Raw genomic sequence first — 23,245 nt, 5'->3', positions numbered from 1 at the left:
TGCCTCTGTGGCTCTAAGCGGCCCTCGGCACTTGTCTTGTCATCTGCTTTTGGTTAGTGCTTGCATCGTAAAGTCCAAACTCCATTTCCCTCCAGCACTAATCAGGGACCACACTGAGCCATCGACTGACTGACTGACTGGTTAACTCATATCCTCTAATTTAATTTAATGACCACAAGCCCTCATGAGTTGAGCATGAGATGAGAAACAACTTAGTCTGCTACTTTGTTCCCCCTCCCCCCCAGCAGAGACTGCTTCTTCACACTGCGCTTGCTTAATATACATGTAAAAAGGTTTATTTTGTACACACAATACTCTGACATAAATTGCAAGGTAAACACAAAATAAATAAAAATTTGAGAAGCATAGCTTAAATGTTACCTTTTAGTGGGAGTGTTAGGTAAATGTGACAGAGCAAAAAAAAAAAAAATGCTGCCTCGTGTTTCTTTTTTACATTGTTATGTACTTTTGTCACTTGAACTTGTAATTTCATTTGCTTAACCTGAGATTTACAGCCAATCTACATGCATGCTACATCGGAACATCCAATACAGTTTTGTTGAGCTCCAGTTTATGTCCCTGTCGTTTTAGTTTTTTTTTTTTTTTTAACTATCAGACACCAGGAGGCAGAGTAGAGCCTGAAGTCCATAGGCCATATGGAGTCCCAAAGTTTGCCATGGCAAATTCAAATGTAGAACTCTTGGTCTTCATCCTCTTCCTCCAACTTGTCCGCCTCTTCGATGGCCGTGCTCATCATGCTGCAAGTGTCCGACTGGCTGATGGAAATGTCGCTCAGGGACGCAGCGGCGCTCGTGGTCACGCTGCCGCTCCGGACTTGGAAGGCCAACAGACAGCCAGAGGGAGCGTTCTTGGTGGGGCTGCTTGGAGTCCGGCCCAGAGTGGCTGCCTTGTAGGGGTTTTCTGGAAAACCCGGGGAGTGGGAGGGGCCCATGTCCTCTGGTGGCGCCGACAGCGGCCGGGAGGTTTGCGGCAGGCTGGGTTTTATGTACGCCGACACCACCGAGAGGTCCACGCTGCCGCCCGGGTTCACTTTGGTGCCAGTGTCCACGTTGGTCTCCTCCGCCCCGATCAGAGCGTCCACGTTGAGCCGGAAGGGAGGCACGAGGGAGCAGCTCCTGTTGAGGGAGTGGCTCCTGTGGTGAGGGCTGGCGGGCGGTCCCGGGGAGGAGCACGTGGACCGCGAGCAGGCGGTGCCCAGGTTGGGCAGAGAGAAAAGGGAGCCCGACCGGTGGCCCCTCCACTGGTTCCTCCAGCTGTCCGGGTGGCTCTGGTCGCTCCACTGCTCCTTCTCCTCGGGCTCCTCGCAGGCCATGGAGTGGGAGTTCCGCTGCACCCTCAGGCGGGACGGCACCCGGTGGTGCTGGCGGCGGTTCCTGTGGCTGGTGCCACTCCGGGCGAAGGTGGAAGGAGCCGAGGATGGTCCGCTGACTGCGGAGGATATGTGGCAGGGGTCGTGCTGGTGTTTGAAGTTGGAGCTTTGGACCTGAACAGGGGGAAAAAAAGGATAAACTTAAGAACAGTGCATTTTGTTTGGCTATTCTACCTGAGTTAGCAAGAACCTCATGTCAGGAAAACAGCTCCTGTTAGCAACAAGTTTGCACCAGATAAATTAAATGTGTTCCCACTATTTTCACTATTGCAACAGTTTGAGGCTTTCTATTGGTGCAAGGGGCAACAAAACTAAAACTACAGCCATTGAAAATCTGCACTAATTTTTCTAAATACAGCAGCTCAGTGTGCAATTGCTTGTTATGTTTCCTCTTGGTCCTTTTAGGCTTTAATGAGCAACTACCAGCAGTAGTTAATTAATCCAGTGCGACCCCGAGCAACATTCAAAATGCTTTCAGTTGGAGCTTTGAAATTGACGAGCGAGATTTCACAGCTGAAGTCTAAATTATCTAGTTGGCACTTAAGGATATCTTAAAAAAACACACAAATCATTTAATGTAGTGTGATTCTCTTATAACGTTTATAAAAGAAACAAATTAGTCATGATCTACAGTATCAATAATCTCAAATTGATCACAGAACCAAGAAAGTACAAACATCAAAATTAGACTTTGTTGCCAAAATATTTAAATGCATGTTTCTATATATTTTTTTTTTTTTACACACATTCTGTCGTACAAAATAAAAGCTGCAGTCTTTGTTGGCAAGTTCTAAAGAAGAAAGCCAGTCAGAGAGCTACGTTCAATGTACAGATGGAAAGAATAACATTAACACTGGCACGCTTCCAGGGTGTAAAGTTAGCCGTGACAGCGAGCCAGCGCACAGAATAGGAGGTCCTTGGAACTGGGTAATCTGAAAGGACCGCAGATCTTATTACTGTGATTGATTACAAGTGTGCTTTTACCGCCGTTACACAACCAAACGTCTGCAGTGACAAAAGCCTTATGTTCAGAGTGAATTTGGACAGACGTGTAATTCTTCATAGTTCAGACAGATGAAATCCTGGCACCCTTGTTTATCAGTGCTGTTTTAATTTTGTGGTTGTTTTTTTTTCTTTTTTCTTTTACCATACCAAAGAACTGATTTCAGGACTGTGCGTTTTAGCACACAATTTGTGAAAAGTTGCTTCGGCGAAAGAGTTTTGACAGATTATTGTTGCAATAATCCATGATGTGGTACCAAGTTTTAAGTTATGACATTTATCAGGATGAATTTGTGGTTTAAAATGAATATTTTCTTATACTTGTACAGCCCAGGTTAAAAAAAAAAAAAAAAGCTCATAAATAGTTAAATACAGGAAAATAAATATAGGAATAAAAAGACGGGCTACACTTGGCTTAAGCATGAAAGAAAAAGCAAGATGTGTTTGTTTTTACTCATCATAGACTCCAGTCAGCTTAATTCTCCGAGGAAACTTGTTTTAAATGTCGGCTCATATTCAAGCCGTGCTCCCTTGGGGCTTCTAAAATGATGTGCCAGCAGCAAAGTGAACTACAAAAGGTGTACAAGGGAACCCCGTGCTTTTTTTTTTTCATTAAAGAGCGCGCCCCCTCATACTCTCCATTTCCAGTCTGGCCGCTCCGTGAATCACAACAGCAGCTGGAGAAATCATCAGCGTCAGTCAGGCAGAGCCCCTCTATGTATTGCACTTCAATTTACAGACCGCCGTCTCAGGAAACAGGAGACCTGCCTACACACATCCACACAGTAACAGGTCTGGAAAACACTCAACCCCCACCTACATGTAAGTCAGCTGCAGCCCGTTTTCATTTCGCCGTCCTGTCGGAAGGGTTTCTCCTCTTTGCTTCCTTCCTCTGTCACCTAAATCATCATCTAAACGCGCCGCTACCTCCTCCACTTAATGTTGATCGATTCTCCGTATTCCCCCCGCTGAAATACAGCAACAAGCAGGGGCAAATCAACGTTCTGCGCAGCACCTTCAAGGCAACTGTCTCCGCGCAGGGGCCGTGATGGAGCGACGTGTGCCGACTTCCACATGTTCAGAGCGTCGATGAGTATCACATCCTTTGGAAAAGTTGTCGAGACTTTATTTACGACATCAGCGGGGCTGACCTCATTACAGATTGTTGCAAATTATGATGAACAAAGAAGCAAAAAAAAGAAGAAGAAGAAGAAGAAGAGGCTGACTGGCACGCCTAGAAGGTTGGAAAAATTCTTGTGGTGAAGCAAAACAGAGGCGTGTAATGAAATCCAGGATATTGGTTCCGAGGCCTGAAACAAAAACCTGCATAAATTTAAAGGTACGAACGTTGCAAGGAAAAGAGACTTTGGTGTAAAAATAAAATACTCAGAGAGTGCTATAAAAGATACTCCAGTGTTATTTCTGCCACGGCTGGGAATGTGCCTCAAAATCGCAGAGCTTCCTGCGCAAGTCATGCCAGTCAGGCGAGATGACTGTGTTGAGTGTGCTCGCGACCATGCAACTCATCCAAAAAGTGAGATATTTCAGGCGGGACCGGAGCGGCGGACTGACCATCTGACCACAGACATTCCCGAAATGTTTCTGACTTAAAAACTCTAAGTCCTTCAGTCCGATTAAGGCTTTTGACAACAAATGTGTTGGTTAAATTCAATAAATTTGCAGTACGACTACCGAACGAAGACATTCAACGGTGACAGAATGCAGCTCGTTGAAGCTAACTGCTTGTGAGGGGACACCTGGTTGTGATTGTCTCGTTGAGTGAGCGCTCCGCTGATTGAGAGACAATCAACGGAGCAAAACGTTTGAAACGGTTGCTCCGGTCAAGTGTTGGGCAGGAGACGACTGACTCATCGGCTTGTAGTGTCAGCTTTGACACCACGAATGCATTGAAGAATGTCATCAGCAAATAGAAGAAGAAGCATTTTTTTTTTTTTTTAGTTAACAAGAGGGGTGTTTTCACTTGAGAAAATTGCTACTTGTAAGGTCCCACTTCATACCCATTTGCACTTTTCTTGCAAAATAGATAATTCATAGACCTCGATACATCACCATAAAACAGAATATGTAGCTCTGTCTTTATAGCCTTTAGCAGAAATGTGGCATTTAAGCTTCATGCTAAAACTGACGCTTCACTGCACCATGTGTTTGGAAAGAGACAAAAGCTAATAGGGAGGAGCCAACACCTGGCTGAGGGGAGTGGCCAATGAATGGTACGGGCATCAGTGAGATATTACAACTGTGTGTTTCAGTGAACAAAAGTGAAGCAAGCAAAGCGAATGAAAGAGATGAACTTATCTCACTGCTGGGGAGCTCACAGGGAGGACAGAGAGGATTAGCAAAGTAAATAAATACTCTTCACTCAGCTTCTGCTTGAAAAAAAAAGAGTTGAATCTGTGTTTTTTCGCGTGTTTGTGCGGTTGCCAGGAAGAGCGTGCGCGCACACACACACACACACACACACACACACACACACACACCGTGATGTAATACCTTAAACCTACTTCCTGACATATCTCTCGGAAAATGAAGCAGTTTTCAATCCTACAGTGACAGGGGAACATTTTTCAACATAACACCGGATTTACTCCCGACTCTTGTTTGGTCCTTCTGAGCTGCGTTTCCTCTCTGATTTCACTTGTTCTCCATTTTGCCTGAGGCCAGTGAGCGGCCAGGGAGAACAATGTCCATTCCTGTTTCACTTTATGCACCAGTTGGCATTTTTCCTTGCAGCTGAAAACCCAGCCTGTTGGCAGCGCTAACACTATTTTGAAAAGGAATACTTGCAAGCTCCTTCCTCCCCCCCAAAAAAACCCACCATTCAATAAATACTCGTTTTATATTACATTTGCGCAAAGGGTTTTTTCTGCTTCTCGTGTGTTTTTCACGGTCGACTTTGTCCAGACGTCTGTTAGGGTAACAAAGCCACAGTGTTTTCAGTGTCTCTCCCCAGTCTTATTACCGACATCCTCTTTCTGCCTGGGCTCTCTAAGCGCTACAATCTGTCCTGTCCTCTTTCCCTCTCATACTCACTTTCCCTATTTTCGTTGCCTCCCCGAGCCACGGGGTGGTCATAAACGCCCTTATCTCTCCTGCGCAGAGATGACAGAGGCAGCGAGGTTCTGATTAAAATGTGAACGACGCTCCAGGGAGGGGCCCGCTTCCTAGTGGTGCTGCGGGTTGGACAATATTTTCTGAAAGTTCTGTCCGCTCTTATTTTGCGCGTTGTACGGCCGCTAATGGGAAATGACAATGTCCAGTCCTGTTTCCTGAGAGGATAACGTGCCACGATTGCTCGGGGAGCAGCCACAGCAGGGGGTGCTGGGTAATGAGGCCGTTGATGGCGATCGGAGCCTCGCTCCTCTGTTGTGGGATGAGCAAGGTCATCCTCGGATGCGACCGTGACAAAGCAACGTCCTCAAATTTTGTTAGGACATTTTGTGAGTTGGGAAAACAGTAAGCTTGTGGCAACCGGTTGTTTTTTGGTGTGTATATTTCATAGCTAAAACCCAGGATGTGAAATTATAGGGGGAGATGTTTAGATTTCAACAGTATAGGCAAAACATTTTGCCTGAAAAGGTTCATGTGAAAAGAAAAGTTAAGTGTAACCCTCTTTACTCAACCAATACTTTATAATGTCTGCGGCCTGTCAGTGAGATTTCTAGATATTAGCTGTATTTTTACCCTTTAGATTAAGGACAGCTGGCTGCGACTGGATCGTTAGCATAATCCCAAACACCTGCTGCATTCTGCACACCTGCCGCTGATCCCGCTGATTGACGACACTCACCTCCTCCTGCATTGTATCGGATGTCTCAGCTTTTGCCAGTTTGTCAGTTGAGACTCTGTTGGAACATTTCACTACAACTCCAGACTTTTTTTTGTTTGTTGATGAAACTGTTTTTGATTTTGTCTGTATATTTTTTCTCCCCAGTTTCCTCTCATTCTCGGCTTGCGCTCTGCTGTGACCAGCCATCTTCCTTAATATAACCTGCTTTGATCTTCCACAACTCCTTCCTCTATTGCCCTCGTCTTCAAATCATAATAATTTTTCTTTTTTTTCAATGAATAAACATTCATTTGCGCTATCAACCTCTGTCTGCATCACGAACCCAGTGCTGCGAACGTGACCACTTTAACAGAGGGCATTTTCTAGAGAGCTGCAGAGCATGTTAGATGTCTAATCGTGTAAAGCAGTCCCACTGGTATGATTATGGAACCTTTTTTTTAGAGGATTTTAATGGAGCCTCGGGTTGGGAAATTACAATCAGTCTTAACGAGGTCTTAAAAAGGGCAGTAAGGGAAACAGCTGCTACGATTAACTACAACTTGTACAAAAAAAGTTCTTTTTTAACAGTTACAGTTAGGAAAGCCTACAGCATAGTGTAAGCTGAGAAGGGTAAGGGGAGTTATATTGGGAAAAACACGTTTTAGCCAAAGTTCTCATTTTAACTGCAGGTGTCTTAAACGTTTTTGTATCTTTAACAGTGACGTGAACGTCCATGTAGCCCACACAGCCTATTTCGCCACTGCCTTCACACTCATGGACCAGGTGGCAGTTTGGAATCATGCAATATGTTCAGTTGTCATGCCAGATTAGCTCACTGTTTCCACTCAGAGCTGTTTCAATCCCAGTAATGGAGGGCTGTTTAATCGGCTTGAACTTTCAAAAGTGCTTATCTGCCACTGGCCGGACACATATCCCCTCTGAAACTGATACCCTCAAGACAAGCAGCCCTCTGTAAGAGCATGTGTGGTCGACTTAAAGAGTGAGACTGTGTATTTCTTATGTACTGTATGTATACACACACACGGGGTATTGTCCGAATTATACAGATTTGCGTTAACGTAACGTAAAAATTTGTACACGGTTGCTCGCAGCCACATGTGAGTCCAACATCGCAGACATGAGACACGTCTGTTCGTGCTGGGTTTTATATTTTTCAAAACTGGTACCAGGCCTCATGTGTGAGTTAGTTATTTTTGGCAGGAGAACTTGTTTTAAGCCTCAGTCTGAAGCGCTTTCTCCAAATCTGTTTGCTTTTTTTCTCCCCGACCGAAGAACTGTTTTGCTCCCTTGTAAGCGGAGCAAGCAAACCACTGCGGTCTTCTGGCTGAGAACAAAGACAATGACGCTTTTTAATTGGACTCAATCTGATGAATGAACATTGAAAATTATCTCCAAGCTCTAACTGCAATGTAATGCGACTTTGAAAACAGGTCAAAATGTAATAATTGAAATAATTTAACATTTATGGCTGTTATTCTTCACAGTGCACTGGCCTCCGACAATAAGAGGACAACCCACTTCATGTCAAGTACCCCGTCATACACTGGGTGGTATTTGGAGTTCAGATTGTTTTTTTTTCTTCTTGTTATTAAAGTTAACAGAGACATGCCTCAGAGTTTCCTTCTGCCGTTGTTTTCACGCTTTTGATCATACGCCTGACCAAACGGGCTGCGTGCAAACACACTCGAGGCCAGAAATCACATATTTAATTGATTTAAGTGGCCTACTAGCAACTCGTGTTATGCTTTCCATGTTGTTTGTGAGGCTTGCGAAAACGGAGCCTGTTTTCGCTTTTCCCCAAAACTGCAATTAGTTTCATCCCTACGTGTTGCTAGCTCGTTTATGGGGCTGTTTACAGCGAGGCCACTGCGGGCCGCGTAAATGCAGGGTTCGTTTCAGCCCTGGTGGGTAATTTGTCCCTGGAGACTTGGCAACCCAACAGTCTCACTGGTGGAGGTCCTCTGATTAATCTGAGGGTCAGAAGTACTTCAAGTGGAGTGGGGGTGGTATTCCACATTATTTCCACATTTTATCATTATCATTTAAAAAAAACAACTGACCAAAACAAAATTTGCATGTGCTCACTGGCCCAATTTTGACGATGTAAAGGGAAACCGAATTTACAACGGGAATGCGACAGCTTGGCCAAAACGTGATTCATTTTCTTTGCAATCATTTTTGTGCCACTTAATCTTACACACTGGACACGTAATTCTTCACAGTTCAATATTCATTATGCACAACTGCAATGTAAAATAATTATAACTGTGTGTGTTTATATATGCATATATATGTATATGTATATGTATATATATATATATATATATATATATATATATATATATATATATATATATATATATATATTATTATTCAGGAAGTGTTGGATTTTACTTTATTTTAATGTTATTTTTATTTCTATTTTTATTTTATACTGTACTTTCATCTCTCTTTAAACTATAGCTTAGCACATTTCATTCTTTTTATTACACTAATTCCCTTGTCAAGCTGGTGTAAACATGAATCTATCTATCTATCTATCTATCTATCTATCTATCTATCTATCTATCTATCTATCTATCTGTCTATCATCCTTGAGAGTCAAATCTAGATGAACTGGAAAGAAACCCAGTGAAAACAAAAACAAATCCTCACCTGTAGCAGGATCTTATTTCCGTCGTAGTCCTCCGTCTGCCAGCGAACCTCGCTGATGGGGCTGCAGGGGTGCGGCAGGAGGGGCACCAGCGCTCCGACGTCCCGCACCCTCACCTCCATCACGGCCGACTCCAGCGCGGTGGGGCTCTGGCCCCGCGGCAGCCTCTTGAAGGACAGCTGGATCTCCATGTCCGGGCTGGAGTAGACCACGAAGAAGCAAAAGTCCTCCTTCTTCTGGGCGAGCCGCCGCTGCAGCAGCAGCTTATACAGCCTCACCATGTCCGCGTAGTTGTCGTGCTGGCAGTACATGGTGAAGCGCACGATCTCTTTGCCGTAGTGGACCTGCCGCACGGCCCACAGCGGCGTGCCGGGGGACAGGGTGAAGAAGTCCTGGCTGCAGGGCGCCAGCGGCAGCATCCGCCGGCCGTTGCTGACCTTCTCCGTGTGGTGGTAGCGCCAGGGCGGCCGCTGAAGGGCGCGGCGCAGCATCAGGATCTCCTCCTCGCCGCCGTACGCCTCCTGGAGGAAGAGGATGACGGCCACGGCGGGCTGGCAGGGCGCGGCCAGGCCGCCGTTGGGGTGCTGCTTGGCTCGGGCTCGCGGCTGCGAGACGGACGCCCGCTCGGAGACCCTGAAGAGCTGCAGCTCCGGGTGGACCCACGACAGCACCAAGTCGGCGGCGCGCTGCAGGAAGTCGCCCTCGCCGGGGTCGCAGATGAGGTGGATGCTGACGAGGAAGGGGTCCTGGAGCTCGCCCATGGATAACTCACCTCCACATACAGTAGATGAGGACAGAGGGGTGGACGGCAGGAAAGGGAAAGACTATATGAGATTCAGCGAGTTGGAAAGAAGCAGTCTGGATTTTGTTCGAAAACATCAATCAGTCTATCCATCAACTCACAGCACAATCTCAATTTAGATCAGGGGTAAGAGAACTTTTTGATTGGTGGGCCACAATGGGTTCTAAATTTTGACAGAGGGGGCCGTAGCAGCAGCAGATGGATGTATTTTGTTGACCCACCTCATAGGAGGGAAAAATATAGTTTGTAGTTTCATAGTTTGCCCATGTCTGGCCTAGAACCACCACCAGAATCACCTAGAACCACCTAAAATCACCTAGACGGACCCCAGAACAACTTGGAACCACCCAGAACATTGTACATGTGGAAAATATGTGTTTTAATGACTATTGAAAATGAACAAAAGCGTTGCAACAAAAAAAGGCTCTTTGAAGCCCCACAGTGTTTAGCTCTTTATTGAAAGGACTCTTAAAACACTGAAAACATTGATGCAATACAGCTATTTTATGACTGACTTACTATTGATATAATTTCTTCAAGTTTGGTGGGCCGGATTAAAAATCTTAATGGGCCTCATATGGCCCCCGGTTTAGTTTAGTTTATCCACGCCTGATTTAGATTCTGAAATATTCTTCCCAACCTTTGAAAGTAACATTTTTTTTAGAACATGCCATCTGACGTAAAGGTTGATATTTAACTGTTCAGTATCTGTTTTAATATTTTATTGTACGATATACTTTTTTGCGCCGATGCCAGATTAGTATAAAAAAAAGTTTTGAAAAAAAAAAAACACTGGGAAATAATCCCACCTTGATGCCGTGATATTAAAAAAACACTGTCAACCATGGTATTAACCAATTAGAATCTCCTGAAGCCCCACAGTGGTTTATTTCTCTTTCCTCTCTTGCCTCTTTGTTCTCCCACCTCTTTCCTCCCTCCTCCAACAAAACTCTCCTGTCACTCTCACACGAACGCCGTCCATCTGCCAATTTTCTATGTTTACCTTTCTTCCCACCCTCCCCGACCACCCCCCCGGACTCCGACGGAGCTGGGCTCCTCCGCGGAGGCTCATTAGTGCCATTAGGAGGTCATTACTGAAGCCCGGAGGAATGTTTCAGGGCGCAAGCAGAAGCGGTGCATTCAGGTGTGGCCTCCCCCTCAACCCCTGACCTGGAAAAACCCAGTCAGGTTCAACACAACCGCAACCTCTGCGGCGACTCTCGCGTCAGGCCTCCGTTTGAGCCACATCTCCACCAACCCTCCAGAAGAACTGTTCTGGTGGTCTTTGGCAGTTCCTAAATGGGCTTTGTCCCATTAATGTCTGCTTTGATGCAGACAGGGCTGAGGGAAAAGGACACACAGTCTCCCCTCCGAGTCCCTGGCACAGCACACCGTCAAGGTCTTTGGCCAGAATCCCTAAATTAAATGGGGGAGGGGGGGTTGTGGCAACAGGGGTTGGATCGCTCCCCCTGAATTCTATTGGCCTTTTTTCCAAAAGACAGCTTCTACTTTGACCAAACAGGTGACATTTTACAACTCTGTGGGTCCGGTTGCAGTGCTCCCAGATGGCCTTTAAAAGAATAACAGCAGAAAAGAAGGGGGCTAAATTAAATCATCCCAAGCCTTTTAATAATATTACGACAAAGCATGTGATTCAAGGACTTAAGTGCAATTTAGTTTGACCAGAGGTACGTTTTTTTATGCAATGATGTTATCACTTTGTTCCAAAACCTTTATTTTGGAATGAAATTAAGATTGTGTGTGTGTGTGTGTGTGTGTATATATAGAGGATGCACTAGTCCTCTGGTTGGATAAACTCTACAGGGCAATGAAACCTAGCCTGATGAAACGTAACCACATAAGCCACATGACACGAGATCAAAGAAAAATCAAACGTTCAGTGCAATTAAGAGAATTATTTAGATTTTCACAAAAAATCTGTCATTCGCTAGTAGGACTTTGTTTTATAATAACCAACAAAGACTGGTCACCATTACGTCGCGTAAGTCACACAAGGATGAAAAAGAATATTCCGAGAAGACAATGACATTGACAGCATGGAAAAGAAAAAAAATTCAATTGTCTGACATGTCACTCATTCTATTTAAAATGACCCTAATTTCTTTAAATGACCTTCATTATTCATTATCATGATGCTGATTTTCATCCTGTACTCCACAGAAGCGGCTCCTGTTATAAACTGTCGCCAAAACACTATAGAAAGCAGCATATTTAGCCCAGTGGTTACAGCCTCCTTCACAGAACCGGCTTTAAGCGTCATGCTAAAACTAATGCTTTGTTGGACCTTCCAAAAAAGGTGACTCAGAGGGCGGAGCCAACCTGTCAGGTGGCGTAGCTGGTAACCTGGGCGAGAAAGTAAATGGAATACTGTACTTAATTATGAAACAAATTTGATGGGATTGAGATGGAATCGTAAATGATTTTTGGGACCCTGCGAAATGGCGTCAAATGCTAGAGTGAACAATGACTGTCCCCATGTGGGTCAGACTGACCCACCTGCTGCAGATTTAAGCTTCCTCTGAGGACAGAGGCATCCCCGACACACACACACATACACACACAGGCGGCACTCTCATTAACGGCTGCTTGATCCCATTAGACTCAGTGTCTGTCTCCCTGACATATAGGAGGCATCAAGACACCAAACATAGGGATGACTGGGATCTTTAATTGCATTTACCGTCCGGCGCAGTCCGGTCCAGTCGCACACATGTCTGGCTGTTTCCACAGTTTTCTGCTCTTACGTAGTCAAATTAATTTCAATATCAAACCAGGTTGTTAATTTCTGTCTTATTAAGGACGGCTGACTTTGTATATGCCTTTGTGCCTCGGTCTTCTACCAAACACCAACTAAAAATTGGTAAATAAAGCTAATAGAAACAGCCTATGCATTTCCAAAAACATATATGTTCCTGACCATCAATTGAATACAATGGGGAACTTTGCCAGCCAGGCTAATATTGAAATATACACTGAGAAGGAAGAAAAAAGGGGTACTGTGAAATGTTATGTTTTATGTACACGCATTTTTATGATTTGATGCTATATTTTGAACTACACTTAAATTGATTCCAGGGCAAAGACATTTTATTGGATGTAATTGTAAGAAAAACACATGGGTATTAAAAATATAAATCAGTGCACTGCCAAACTGCGACTGTTACGAATTCAAGACAGCCTTCACTCCGCAGCCAAACGCAACAGAGTTGTAATTTTAACACTCACTCCAAAACTCAACACATTTTTACATTATGGGGGCTCCAGCAATAGGGGTTAATGGGAAGCTGGGGAGGAGAACAACAAACTTGAGATTAAGTCACCCCAATCTTGTGAAGGGAATGAAGGGGTTTGTGTGTAGGGCTTTGGAGGAGAGCGCCTCTAAGCTCTTAATCCGCCCGAGTCTTCAAACTGAGTCGGATGCTCTGACGCTGACCACAAACACACTTCACAAACAAACACACAGAGTGAAAAAAAAAGACCGGTTAGCACATTTGTAGGTGGCTCGACCGTTTCCAACACTCACAGAGTTTGAACTTCTTCCCTGCCTCAAAGTGCTAACCGGCAACACATGCTAGTAGCCACACACGCAGAGACGATGACGTGAGATAAAACAACACGCCTTCTCGTGGCCCCCCGGCACATATGAGAGTGATTAGAGGCAAAACTCTACTATAGTGTGTTTGTGTGTGTGTGTGTGTGTGTGTGCGCTAAGTCTGGAGAGGCAGCCAGCTTTAGCTGGCTTTGCCCTCGGTATGGGACAGAAAAACTAGAGAAGGGAACTGGAGATGAAGGGGCCCCGCTTTTGTCGTCTGGTGAGGAGACAGCAAGGAAAGTCCCAACTCTCGCAGGTTCCGAAAGAACTCAAAATAGGAATTCTTGATTGTCTATGGACAGAAGTATTTTTCATTTTAAATCACCATTAATTACCAAAGGCACCAAAGGCAGTGTACACCAGCAAAGCTGTCTGCATTAAGCAGGATTCACCACAGCAATGTTCTCTAACGAGCTTCAGTGCAAAAAGCATCCCTTTAAGCCACGTCTGTACGCATCTGTATTGCAAGCTTGTGAATAATGGTGGCTGATGCAGGATGGATGCTGCAGTGCGGTCACGGTGTCAGAACTGGAGAACATTCACTCATTGAAAGAAGAGCAAAAAGCTTCTTTTCTCTTGCAAGTGACTGAATTGTCGTTCCCGAGACCAAGGACAGGGGGCAGTATAATAGGCATCTCTTTTTTGATCACACAAGGGGAAGGAAAATACTGCCTTCAAACAGTTTGGATCAAGTTTTATGATCACCAGACACCAAGTGACTGAGATCACAAGAGCGTTACAACTCAAGGCCCCGATGATCTCATTCCAGTTTAAGATAATCTGTGACTCTGAAGTCACAAGTTGGAATGCGTTGAGACGAAGCGCTGATAAGTCGTGACCGATCAATGTCCGCACTTCTGAACCCTTGTTCTGCAAAGGGGTTCGAATGAAACAAAGTGAGACGGAGAAGTCGCTGCAGTGACAAACACATCTCGCATCCCATTGGACGAGGCAGCTGACTCGTGCCAAACCGTGATCCCACATGGTCCTCGTTGAGATTTACAGTGCCAGGAATCAGCTCAACCACTCCAAACCGCAAAACTTTAACCCCATTGTAAGCCCGCCGGGCTCGGAGTGCTGAGTCTAAACAATGCAATGAGTATCACGGCGTGTTAATGACTTGCTGACAGCACACAATCCACGCTTGGGAGAAGAGCGGCCCGAAAAGTTGTTAACGTGAAGAGCCTGTAGCGACGGATGACAGGTGGAACTTCTTCGTTGAACTCATTAGAATTGTTACATTTCTGGGGTGGGATGCAACTTTATTTTGAAGGACGCACATTTGGAAGGACTAAAATCCCAGCCTGCCTCACTTGCAAGTGCTTGGCAGACCGAGTGTCTGTCTGTTGTAGGTCGTTTGTAATCCATACGGAGATACTCAGACTAATTACGATAAAAAGCCTCGGCAGGCGCGGCTGCCAGAGATTCAGCATCCACCCACGGGACTTCTCAGCGTCCAATCGGACACGCACGTTGCTGTCGTTCAAAGCGGCCGAGCTTGAGGCTTGAATTATATCTTTCCTAATGATTTAACTCCATGTCATCAGGAAACAAGTGTATATTAAAAAAAAACACAATGTTCCAAAAGATGAAACGATAAAACCATAGTCATGTTTATATAACAAACTTAAAAAAACAAACAAACAAACAAAAAAAAAACGTATTTATGATTTTTAAACCCAGTGCACGCTCCACATGTGTTTGTGTGGTCTGCATTACACCCTCATTTGCTAAAGTCGGCGACTCTTCGGAGCGCAGACCGACACTTCGCAGCCACCCTGCGGGCTTTTCGCGTCTTCCTATCACGTGCCTGTTTATGATGGATTATAGGCATTATGTATGAATTATGTCTCTGTGCGGCCTGGACGTGTAACTACAGTTTAGAGGAAAGTGGGGGCTGCAGAAAAGAGAGAGAGAGAAAATGATCTCCTTGTGATTGCAGAGGGCGCAGACAACATAAAGGATGTTCCAGCGAGGGGAAAACACGCCCCATCCTTCCTCGCTGCGGTGGTTTGGCGACGTGATGTCCTACAAACCCTCCGCAGAGGTTTTGTTTTTTTTTTACATTTTCTACGTGCCTCCACCGTAATGTGATTTGGACCTCCGCTGCTGCAGACAGTGGCCCCCTTTTCTTTTTTTTAAATGGCTAACTGAAGCACAAATGCTCCAGTCCTGGCCTCTCAGTTTAGCATTGGCCGTCCAACGGTTGCATCAGAGGCGGATGAAGTCAACGCAAAGCCAAGCACGTCCCGCACCTGGGAATCCGTCGGCTGTCTGCCTTTAAATCGGCAGCGCCGGACGTTACAAACGCAGCGTCTGGTGATGTTTGAATCGAGGCTAACGGACGGCGCAGGTCTCACCCAGTGGATTGTTTTACATTATGGCAGCGCGACGGGGAGAAACGCGTAGCGCCGGTTGGGGGTGAGATGTTGGATGGAGGAGCTGTGTGTGTGTGTGTGTGTGTGTGTGTGTGTGTGTGTGTGTGTGTGTGTGACAGGCTCTTAGCTGCCAGACACATCTGCTGAAGAATAAAGGCTGCAGATACAATTCGGCATCGTGCTGTCGTGCAAGAAATGGTTTGTTGGCGCGGGGGGAAAAAAAGCATAATTAAAAACAAATTTCCACTGGATTTTATTTATTCCCGGGATTTCAAGTGAGGAATTTTGGTAATTCATCTTGCCAAATTTGCAGAAGTGGCTACTGCAAGCCGCCCTTGACGAATAAGCAGCTGGCTGCTAGACAGATGGTTGTCCACTCATTCCACTGAGACTTTTAAAATGCCTCTATGGATGGAGACGTAACTTAAGGAAATGCAGCGAGACTTGAAAAAGTGCCTATTAAACAGGCAGCAAAGCCACTGAAATCTTTTTTTAGATCACTCACCAGAATACACAGACACCAACATCTGCTGGTGACGGGCCTGATCCCTGGGAACACCCCCACTGCCATCAGACCAATGCCTCGAGCCAGGTTCCTTTTTACTTTTTTGGACTTTCAGATTATTAATCTTCCATAGATTTCAATTGGACAAAAGACTCGCTGAGCTGCCTTGTGTGCCGTTCCTCATTTAGTTTATCCACACACCCCCATTGTTTGGAGAAATCTTTTTCAGTCTTTGTTTTGCTTGGCGCAACCTGAAAAATCTTCTTCTCCTCCTTCCATCATTCATCAGAAGTTTTCTCTTTTCAGGAGGCCGTCCGTCCGCGCTGTAAACATCTGCGACGCCGCATCTGCCAGTGACACAGACAACCGCAGCGCGTCTGTCGGGCACGAAAGCCAGACAAATCGTTTACGTCCTTCCAACGTGCGTTTTTCGGTGAGCAGAATTTGTGTCTGCGTGTCTGTGCGCCGTGTTTGTGTTGTTAGACTCTGACCTCAGAGTCCTCGTGGCCCAAAGAAGACATTCATTACTTTGGCAGCAATCCCCCCCCTTTGTTTTGCGCATATGTGCGTGCACTCACACACACCCATTGGGGTCAGGGTCACAGGTCATTCAGACTGAATGGATGCTAAGCTGCAATGACCAATAGGAAGTGAGGTTCAAGTGTTTTTCTGGGTGGGGTGAAACTTTTGTTTTCCCATTTCTGAGGCGGCAAATCTCCATTTTCTTCCTTTTAACTCGACGTACTACAAAAACAATGGTACGTATAGAAAGAAAAGGAACGCCAAATAAGAAATAAAATTAATTAATTAAACAACATTAGCACTGAAAAGAGGTAACAAAAAATAAATGGTGTAAGTTTAATATATATCCTGTTGAACTCCCTAGACTAAATATCCCATAATATATATATTTTTAGATATTTGTTTCTTTTTATTCCCATCACAGGAGAACAACCTTGCAAAATTAATCCTTCAAAAAAAAAAAAAAAGCCTAAAGAGCTTCAGAAAACAGCATATTTAGCCCTCTGTTTAAAACTAAAAAGCCAGGTTTAGCTTCCTGGTAAAACTGTCAGAGGCGTCAAGGCTCTTTGTGATGTCACAGAGGGCTGATTTCCAGCTTTGAAAACATTTTCTGAGAGGTAAATCAAGCAAAGTAAATGATGGCCTGGATTCTACGCAGCTCCTCGGGTCACAGACATCATAGGTCATCCATATAATCGACACTGGCGAATAATATGAGCTCTTGTTTGTTCCAATTTCTTTACGTGTCAATTCATACCGACGTAAGAATGGCTTGAATTTGTGAATCACTGGGAATTTGTTTTCCCACCTAAAGACTCGAACCAAAGCAAACCCCACTCTGCTGAATGTCTGACTACACACTGCGTCGGTCTAGCGACTCAGCCATAAACTCAATATCTGAGAACAAAAGGAAGGTAACTTAATGCCTGTTAAATTTAGATTCAAGCACACTGACAGAGTTTCATAACAGAGGCTCATCGCCTTGAATTCCTCTAGGTTCTATTACACCCACATGATCTAAAACAGGTCACAGAAGAGTTCAGCATCGGACCAGCCCGCCTCTGGGGGAGGGGGGGCTTAGGTCCGATATGAGTTCAAAGGTCAGGCTTTGGCAACCACTTGTGTAAACATGTGTACGCTCTCTGCGAGAACTTAAAAATACACGTCTGCGGAGACGCGGCGTGATCCGCCTTGGTTGGACCTTCCACTGAACGGACCTGTCAGCGAACGCGCAGGCAGGCGCAAATTCAGACACATGGAAGGGCAGAGGGGACGCAGCCACACACATCGCTGGGACAGACGAGCTGTCCGTGTCTTTAAAAACACAGCCGTCTCCATACATCTGTTCGGACCCGTCCGTTCCCATCAGCTGTGGTGGTAAACTGTTTGATTTTTTTTGCCCATCGTCTACGGATGTGTCGCTTAATTCCAGAGGAAAATGACTGGAGGAATCCACCAAAGTCCAGCTTTCAGTGTAAAGATTCAACAAGTAGTTTTAGTTGCGACAGAAACATTGCTTGAGATCTTTTCACTTCGCTCTCGACGAGCTCTGGCGAGAGTGTTTGGCTGAACTCTGCGCAAACGCTCCCCACCGCGGTTCTGCAACACCCTGGCCAAATCATCTCTCCTCTCACCAAGTGTTTGTTTATATTTTCTTACGATCCTGCCCCGTGCAGACGGTGGCGGGCAGATGCTGATCTGATACTGTGCGGGAACCAGGAAACAGTGGCGGAAAGAAGAGCTAACCAGATAAATGACGGATCACCCTGTTTATTCAACGAGCGCATGCGGTGCGGGTGTGGTGCTGCGGGGCTGCTTCCTGCAGACGAGATTAATGGGCTAATATTGGATATGATCCGCCCATTGTGAAAGGTCTGGTGACCTGGCAGATTAGAATGGAGAGAGTTCATGACCTTTGGAAACATCTTCACATATCATTTGGCCAGAGTGTTGTCATCAGTGAAGCATCGAGTTCAGTCAGTACGGGTGCCGAAACAGCCACAGGAACTCAAAACAACATAAGGAGGCTGACGTGGAACTCGCAACTCACAAGCAATGAAATGTAGTTGATGTTCAACTGCGTAGCGCCAACTTCATACTAAAAAAAATCAACTGAAGCTTTAAAAAAACGTATCACAAAAAGTAAAAGTAACCCTCAAAGTTAAGTAACAAATCCACCAATTAAGTCATTAAACAATTCTCTCAAATAGGGATGCAAATTATCGATGAATGAATCAATCGTTAGTTGATTGACCTTATCGATCGATTAACAATTAATTGATAAGTGGCGAACCTACATTTTACAATAAGAAATGTGTAAGGACAATATTATTAAACCCTTGAATAATGTTGAGGGTCCAATGTGACCCATTTTTACATTAGGGAACAGTAAAAACACCCTGAACATTTATCCCCTGACTTTAAGTGGACTTCTAATGGGTCACATTAACAAGTTGTTATACAGTATTATGATTATATTATGTATTATCGCAGTATCTACAGGTGAATTGCTCTTTCCTGCCACTACACTGTCATAATGATATTAACTACCCGTGTAAAAAATGTTAAATTAATTGCGACTAATTTAATTGAATCGATTAAATTCTTAATCGACACCTAATCAATAATCGATTATCTGTTAACATCCCGACTTCTAAATGTTACCTTTCCATCACCAGTCGTGTAGTGCTTAATGGAGAATATTTACATTGGTTATCTAAAATGTCGGTGAGTCATTTTTAAGGAAAAGGTTTCATCGAAAGAACGCACAATTGAAATATATCTGTATCTATTACTCTATTACTTTTGTTAAAGGTGTCATTGCTTTATATGATGCATCTACAATAGGTCTTAGAGGGCACAAGGGCCAAATAACACACACACACACACACACACACACACACAAACACACACACACACACACACACACACACAATCCCTTCCTTTTGAGTGGATTTTTTTTTTTTTTATCAGTGTGTGCCAGGCAGATAAAACCCCCGTCCTGAATGAATTCCGAGTCGGTGTTTGCGGAGCTTTGTGTGTCTCCTTGCGGTTCACTTACTGCTGGTGGAGGACAGAGGGCTGTAATCAGACCTGCAGAGGACGACAGGGAAGAGAGGTGGTGCGATGCGCAACGCAGGGCCCGCAGAAGAAGGAAAGAAGGACAGACAAGAAACAGAGGAGAGGAGACAGGAGTTTATGTTAGAGAGCAGTCGACATGATTTACAGGATGACACGCTTCTATTTCAAATCCAGCGCTGACGTCTGGCTAAACAGTGGGAGAGGAGCAGCTGGGAAGCTGACCAAAAATGCACGCTGCCATTTTATAACATCCACTGGGATATTTAAAGAATACTATTCTGCAGCGCTACTAAGACGTCAACACTTATGGCAAGTCTAATCTACGACGTAAACATTTTAATCGTATAGATCTTTTTGGTTGTGTTTCTAAATTATCCAGATTTATAATGAACAAAACTTTCCAACATAACTGAAATTAATTAGAAAGAAAAAAAAAATCCAGAAACAAAACCATTAAAATGATGCATATTTTATATACAAACGATTTCTTTCTATAATAATAATAACAGCCAAGTAACTTAATATACAACATTACAGCATTAGGAACTTGGACATTGGCAAAGCAAATCAGAAGACACACATTTGCCTTAATATTCCTTTGAAAAGGATTTGCTCCCACAACATTCCGATTAAAGAAGGTAAACAGCAAACAAGCAGCGCCTTACATACGTAGCCCGCACTCAAGGTATAATTCTCTATACCATCCGTGAAAACTCGGCCGCCACACTGCATCACCTGACATCATTAGGGCCGCAGCCTCCCCTCTGACTCCCTCCCTAAACTAATAAGGCCCCAGCAGCCACAGGACAGCAGGAAAAGAGAGGCGAGGGGTGCGCTTCCTGCAGCAGGAGGCCATTAATCTCACTAACACCGGGAGGAATGGATGTGAGTGTGGGAAGGAGTGAAAGGTGGGGGAGCGGGCTGACGAGTGGAGGCGGCTGCGGAGGGGGAAGAAATGATCCCAACTAGTCGAAGATAGAGACAAATGTGGAGGGGAAACTCCGAGCAGGTCCTGGCGGCTCAACGCTGGATTGAAACATCCGCGCAGCCCTTCAGACCACAGGTCTGCCTTGATGGTGCTCATGGGTATGTGTGTGTGTGTGTGTGTGTGTGTGTGTGTGCGCGCCTTTGGCAAGGCACTCCTGCAGCAGCGCCGCTTCGCATCTCGTCCAGCCCTCCCGTTCTGGCCTGCGGCGCGTTGCTTCATCTCCGTCCAAGCGCTTCAAAAACCCAAAAACGAAGCTGGAACGGGCGACGGGACCGGCCGCGCTCGCAAACTGTTCTGAGTGCGGTCTGAACCCATCTGGCTCGACGGAGGGTCGAGATCGAAAAAAAAAAAGGGGGGGGGGGGGGTGTTCGTGTGGGGCGTGCGGCGGGCCTGACCAGATTCAGCTGTCCCTCATTTGGTTTTGCGGGGAGATGCGGGAGTAGAAGGGGGAGGGACAGAGGGGCGTAGCAGGAGAGGAAAGTAAACATGGAGCAATAAATCCTTATGCTTATTATAACTGTTCCAAATGGTGACTCATGCTAGCATTTTACTGCCACATGTGCGCTTATGGAGCTATGTTTAGGAGATTCCATTGTTGTGACATCAAGGTCGCAGACCGTGGAAGATTCTTTTTTTTTTTTTTTCTTCTTTCTAAATTGCTCTATTGTGATATAAAATCTGTTCAAATCCCAATTTGCCCTGTTGGTGCTGCTTCTTCTCCAGTTTAGAAAAAGTGGCGCGACAAAGACAAAAGGATAAGTGCATCGGTGTGATAGACAGCCAGCTGTAAGGGATATATTATTCCTGGCTGTGTCCAAGTTACTGCGCGGTGAGAGAAAAATGTTTCAGTATGATGGATGATGGATTGTGTTTTTGGAACATTTCCTGTAAAGCTCTTTGGTTGCTTTAAAGATCCCCTGTGATACACATGTTCTGATCTTTATTTTTTTTTTTTTATCCAGGAGCCCAGTGGAGTAGCGTAACGTGATGAATTACCTACATCGACTCCATATAAGTCTAAGTACTTAGCCCGCTGTTTAAAACCTCCTGCTTTTATTTGATGCTTTGCTGCACCGTTGGACGTGGTTTTGGAAAGAGACTGAAATGAGTTGAGCTCAGCACGGGACAAATTAATGCACAACATCGGGCAGAAACAATTACGTTAATCTTTAAACCATCCACCAAAACTTTAGATATAAGCGACAGTTTGCGCTTTTTGTTGCCGCATCCTTGTGTGAGCAGCCGCACACTATTTCATTGTTCAATATTTCTGGTGTCCGCCATCCGCTTGGCAAAATATTTTGCGTTTACTGTATCTCTACTGTGTTGACCGACGTATGGGGCATAATAGGTGACACAGGGTTTCATCCGCATTGACGGCTGAAAGTTGGGTTGATAAGAGCAGGAAGTAGATAGTGGCAGCTGAGCAGGAAGTGCAGTGAGGTGGAGAAGCCAGAGGATGTGACCATGATATAAAAAAAAAAGCAGCACTTGCACACATGTGGCGGCTTTTCCCCATGAAATTAGCCCCGTCAAACGCATTACAGTGTTTGGTTCTGGTTCACAGTTCCTGCAACAGCAACACCCCAGGTGACTGTGACGAGTGAAGGCGCTGATGTTGAATAACATCTACAAGTCCGTCTCACTGAAGAAAACATCTCACCTTAGAGTGTTAGTTTATTTTGCATTTGTTATTATCAGACACGTAACAATCGCCCACCATTGTATTTGGCACCTCTGTTTCACTCGCTGCACATTTTCAGGAGTGAAAATGGCAGCAGTTATTCAAATACGCAAAAACAAACAAACAAACAAGCAAAAAACATATGGAAAAAGGAGGAATCTTTAAGTGGTAAAGGGTCACGGGGTCTGGCACCACATCACACGCACAAACACGCACGTTCTGCTCTATTACAAGACTCCGGCCATGTGTCAACATACCGCAGGAGAAACCGAGGCTCATCTTTATCTAGAAGCTGAAAATAGAGGGAAGAGGGCATTCATTCATCTCGCAGAATTAGGATCACGCCTCCTCCATATGGCCACATGTAACACTGGCTTAATTAAAGGTAAGAGCATCAGGCTAAGATGAAACAGCTATCTCTGCAGATGGTTGTAGAATACGGCAGATAGATAGATGGATAGATTGATAGATAGATAGATAGATAGATAGATAGATAGATAGATAGATACTTAAAACCTGCAAACCCACAAAGCAAACAAACAAGTAAGTCTAATATGTGTGCAAACAGCTATGAAATCAGATGAAATCACATTCATTCACTTCACTCACCCTCCGGTTTCAGCTCCTGAATCCACGCAGTCATCTTCGGCTGATGTTTTCTCCATCTCATGCATTCAACACAGCAGCGAACTGCATTGTTCAAAACATGAAAAAAAAAAAAAAAAAAGGAAAGAAAGAAAAAAGGCCCCTACTGAACCAAGTGAAATAGTAATAACACAAAAAAGTTCAGTTAGCAGCAGCGAGTAAACAAACAGACGA

At 44.8% G+C, this 23,245-nt stretch overlaps 1 protein-coding gene and 1 long non-coding RNA gene across 2 annotated transcripts; one reads left to right on the top strand and one right to left on the bottom strand.

Moving 5' to 3' along the window:
• Window positions 1-274: 274 nt before the first annotated feature.
• On the bottom strand, window positions 275-23,159 carry fam124a (family with sequence similarity 124 member A). Its single transcript, XM_076031025.1, has 4 exons — window positions 23,036-23,159; window positions 19,735-19,766; window positions 8,856-9,625; window positions 275-1,504 (listed from the first exon to the last, which is right to left on the bottom strand). Exons 1-4 carry the CDS (start codon window positions 23,098-23,100, stop codon window positions 686-688), a joined length of 1,686 nt encoding a protein of 561 aa, XP_075887140.1. The 5' UTR covers window positions 23,101-23,159; the 3' UTR covers window positions 275-685.
• On the top strand, window positions 5,548-6,506 carry LOC142891470 (uncharacterized). Its single transcript, XR_012927278.1, has 2 exons — window positions 5,548-5,850; window positions 6,102-6,506. It is a non-coding gene; the product is annotated as an uncharacterized LOC142891470 (long non-coding RNA).
• Window positions 23,160-23,245: the final 86 nt, after the last annotated feature.

Source organism: Nelusetta ayraudi, unplaced genomic scaffold (genome assembly GCF_046127955.1).
Source record: "Nelusetta ayraudi isolate G7.1 ecotype Tasmania unplaced genomic scaffold, CSIRO-AGI_Nayr_v1 ptg000031l, whole genome shotgun sequence".
NCBI lineage: Eukaryota > Metazoa > Chordata > Actinopteri > Tetraodontiformes > Monacanthidae > Nelusetta > Nelusetta ayraudi.
The sequence above is the reverse complement of the archived record's forward strand: the minus strand, read 5'-3'. Positions and strand labels throughout refer to the sequence as shown.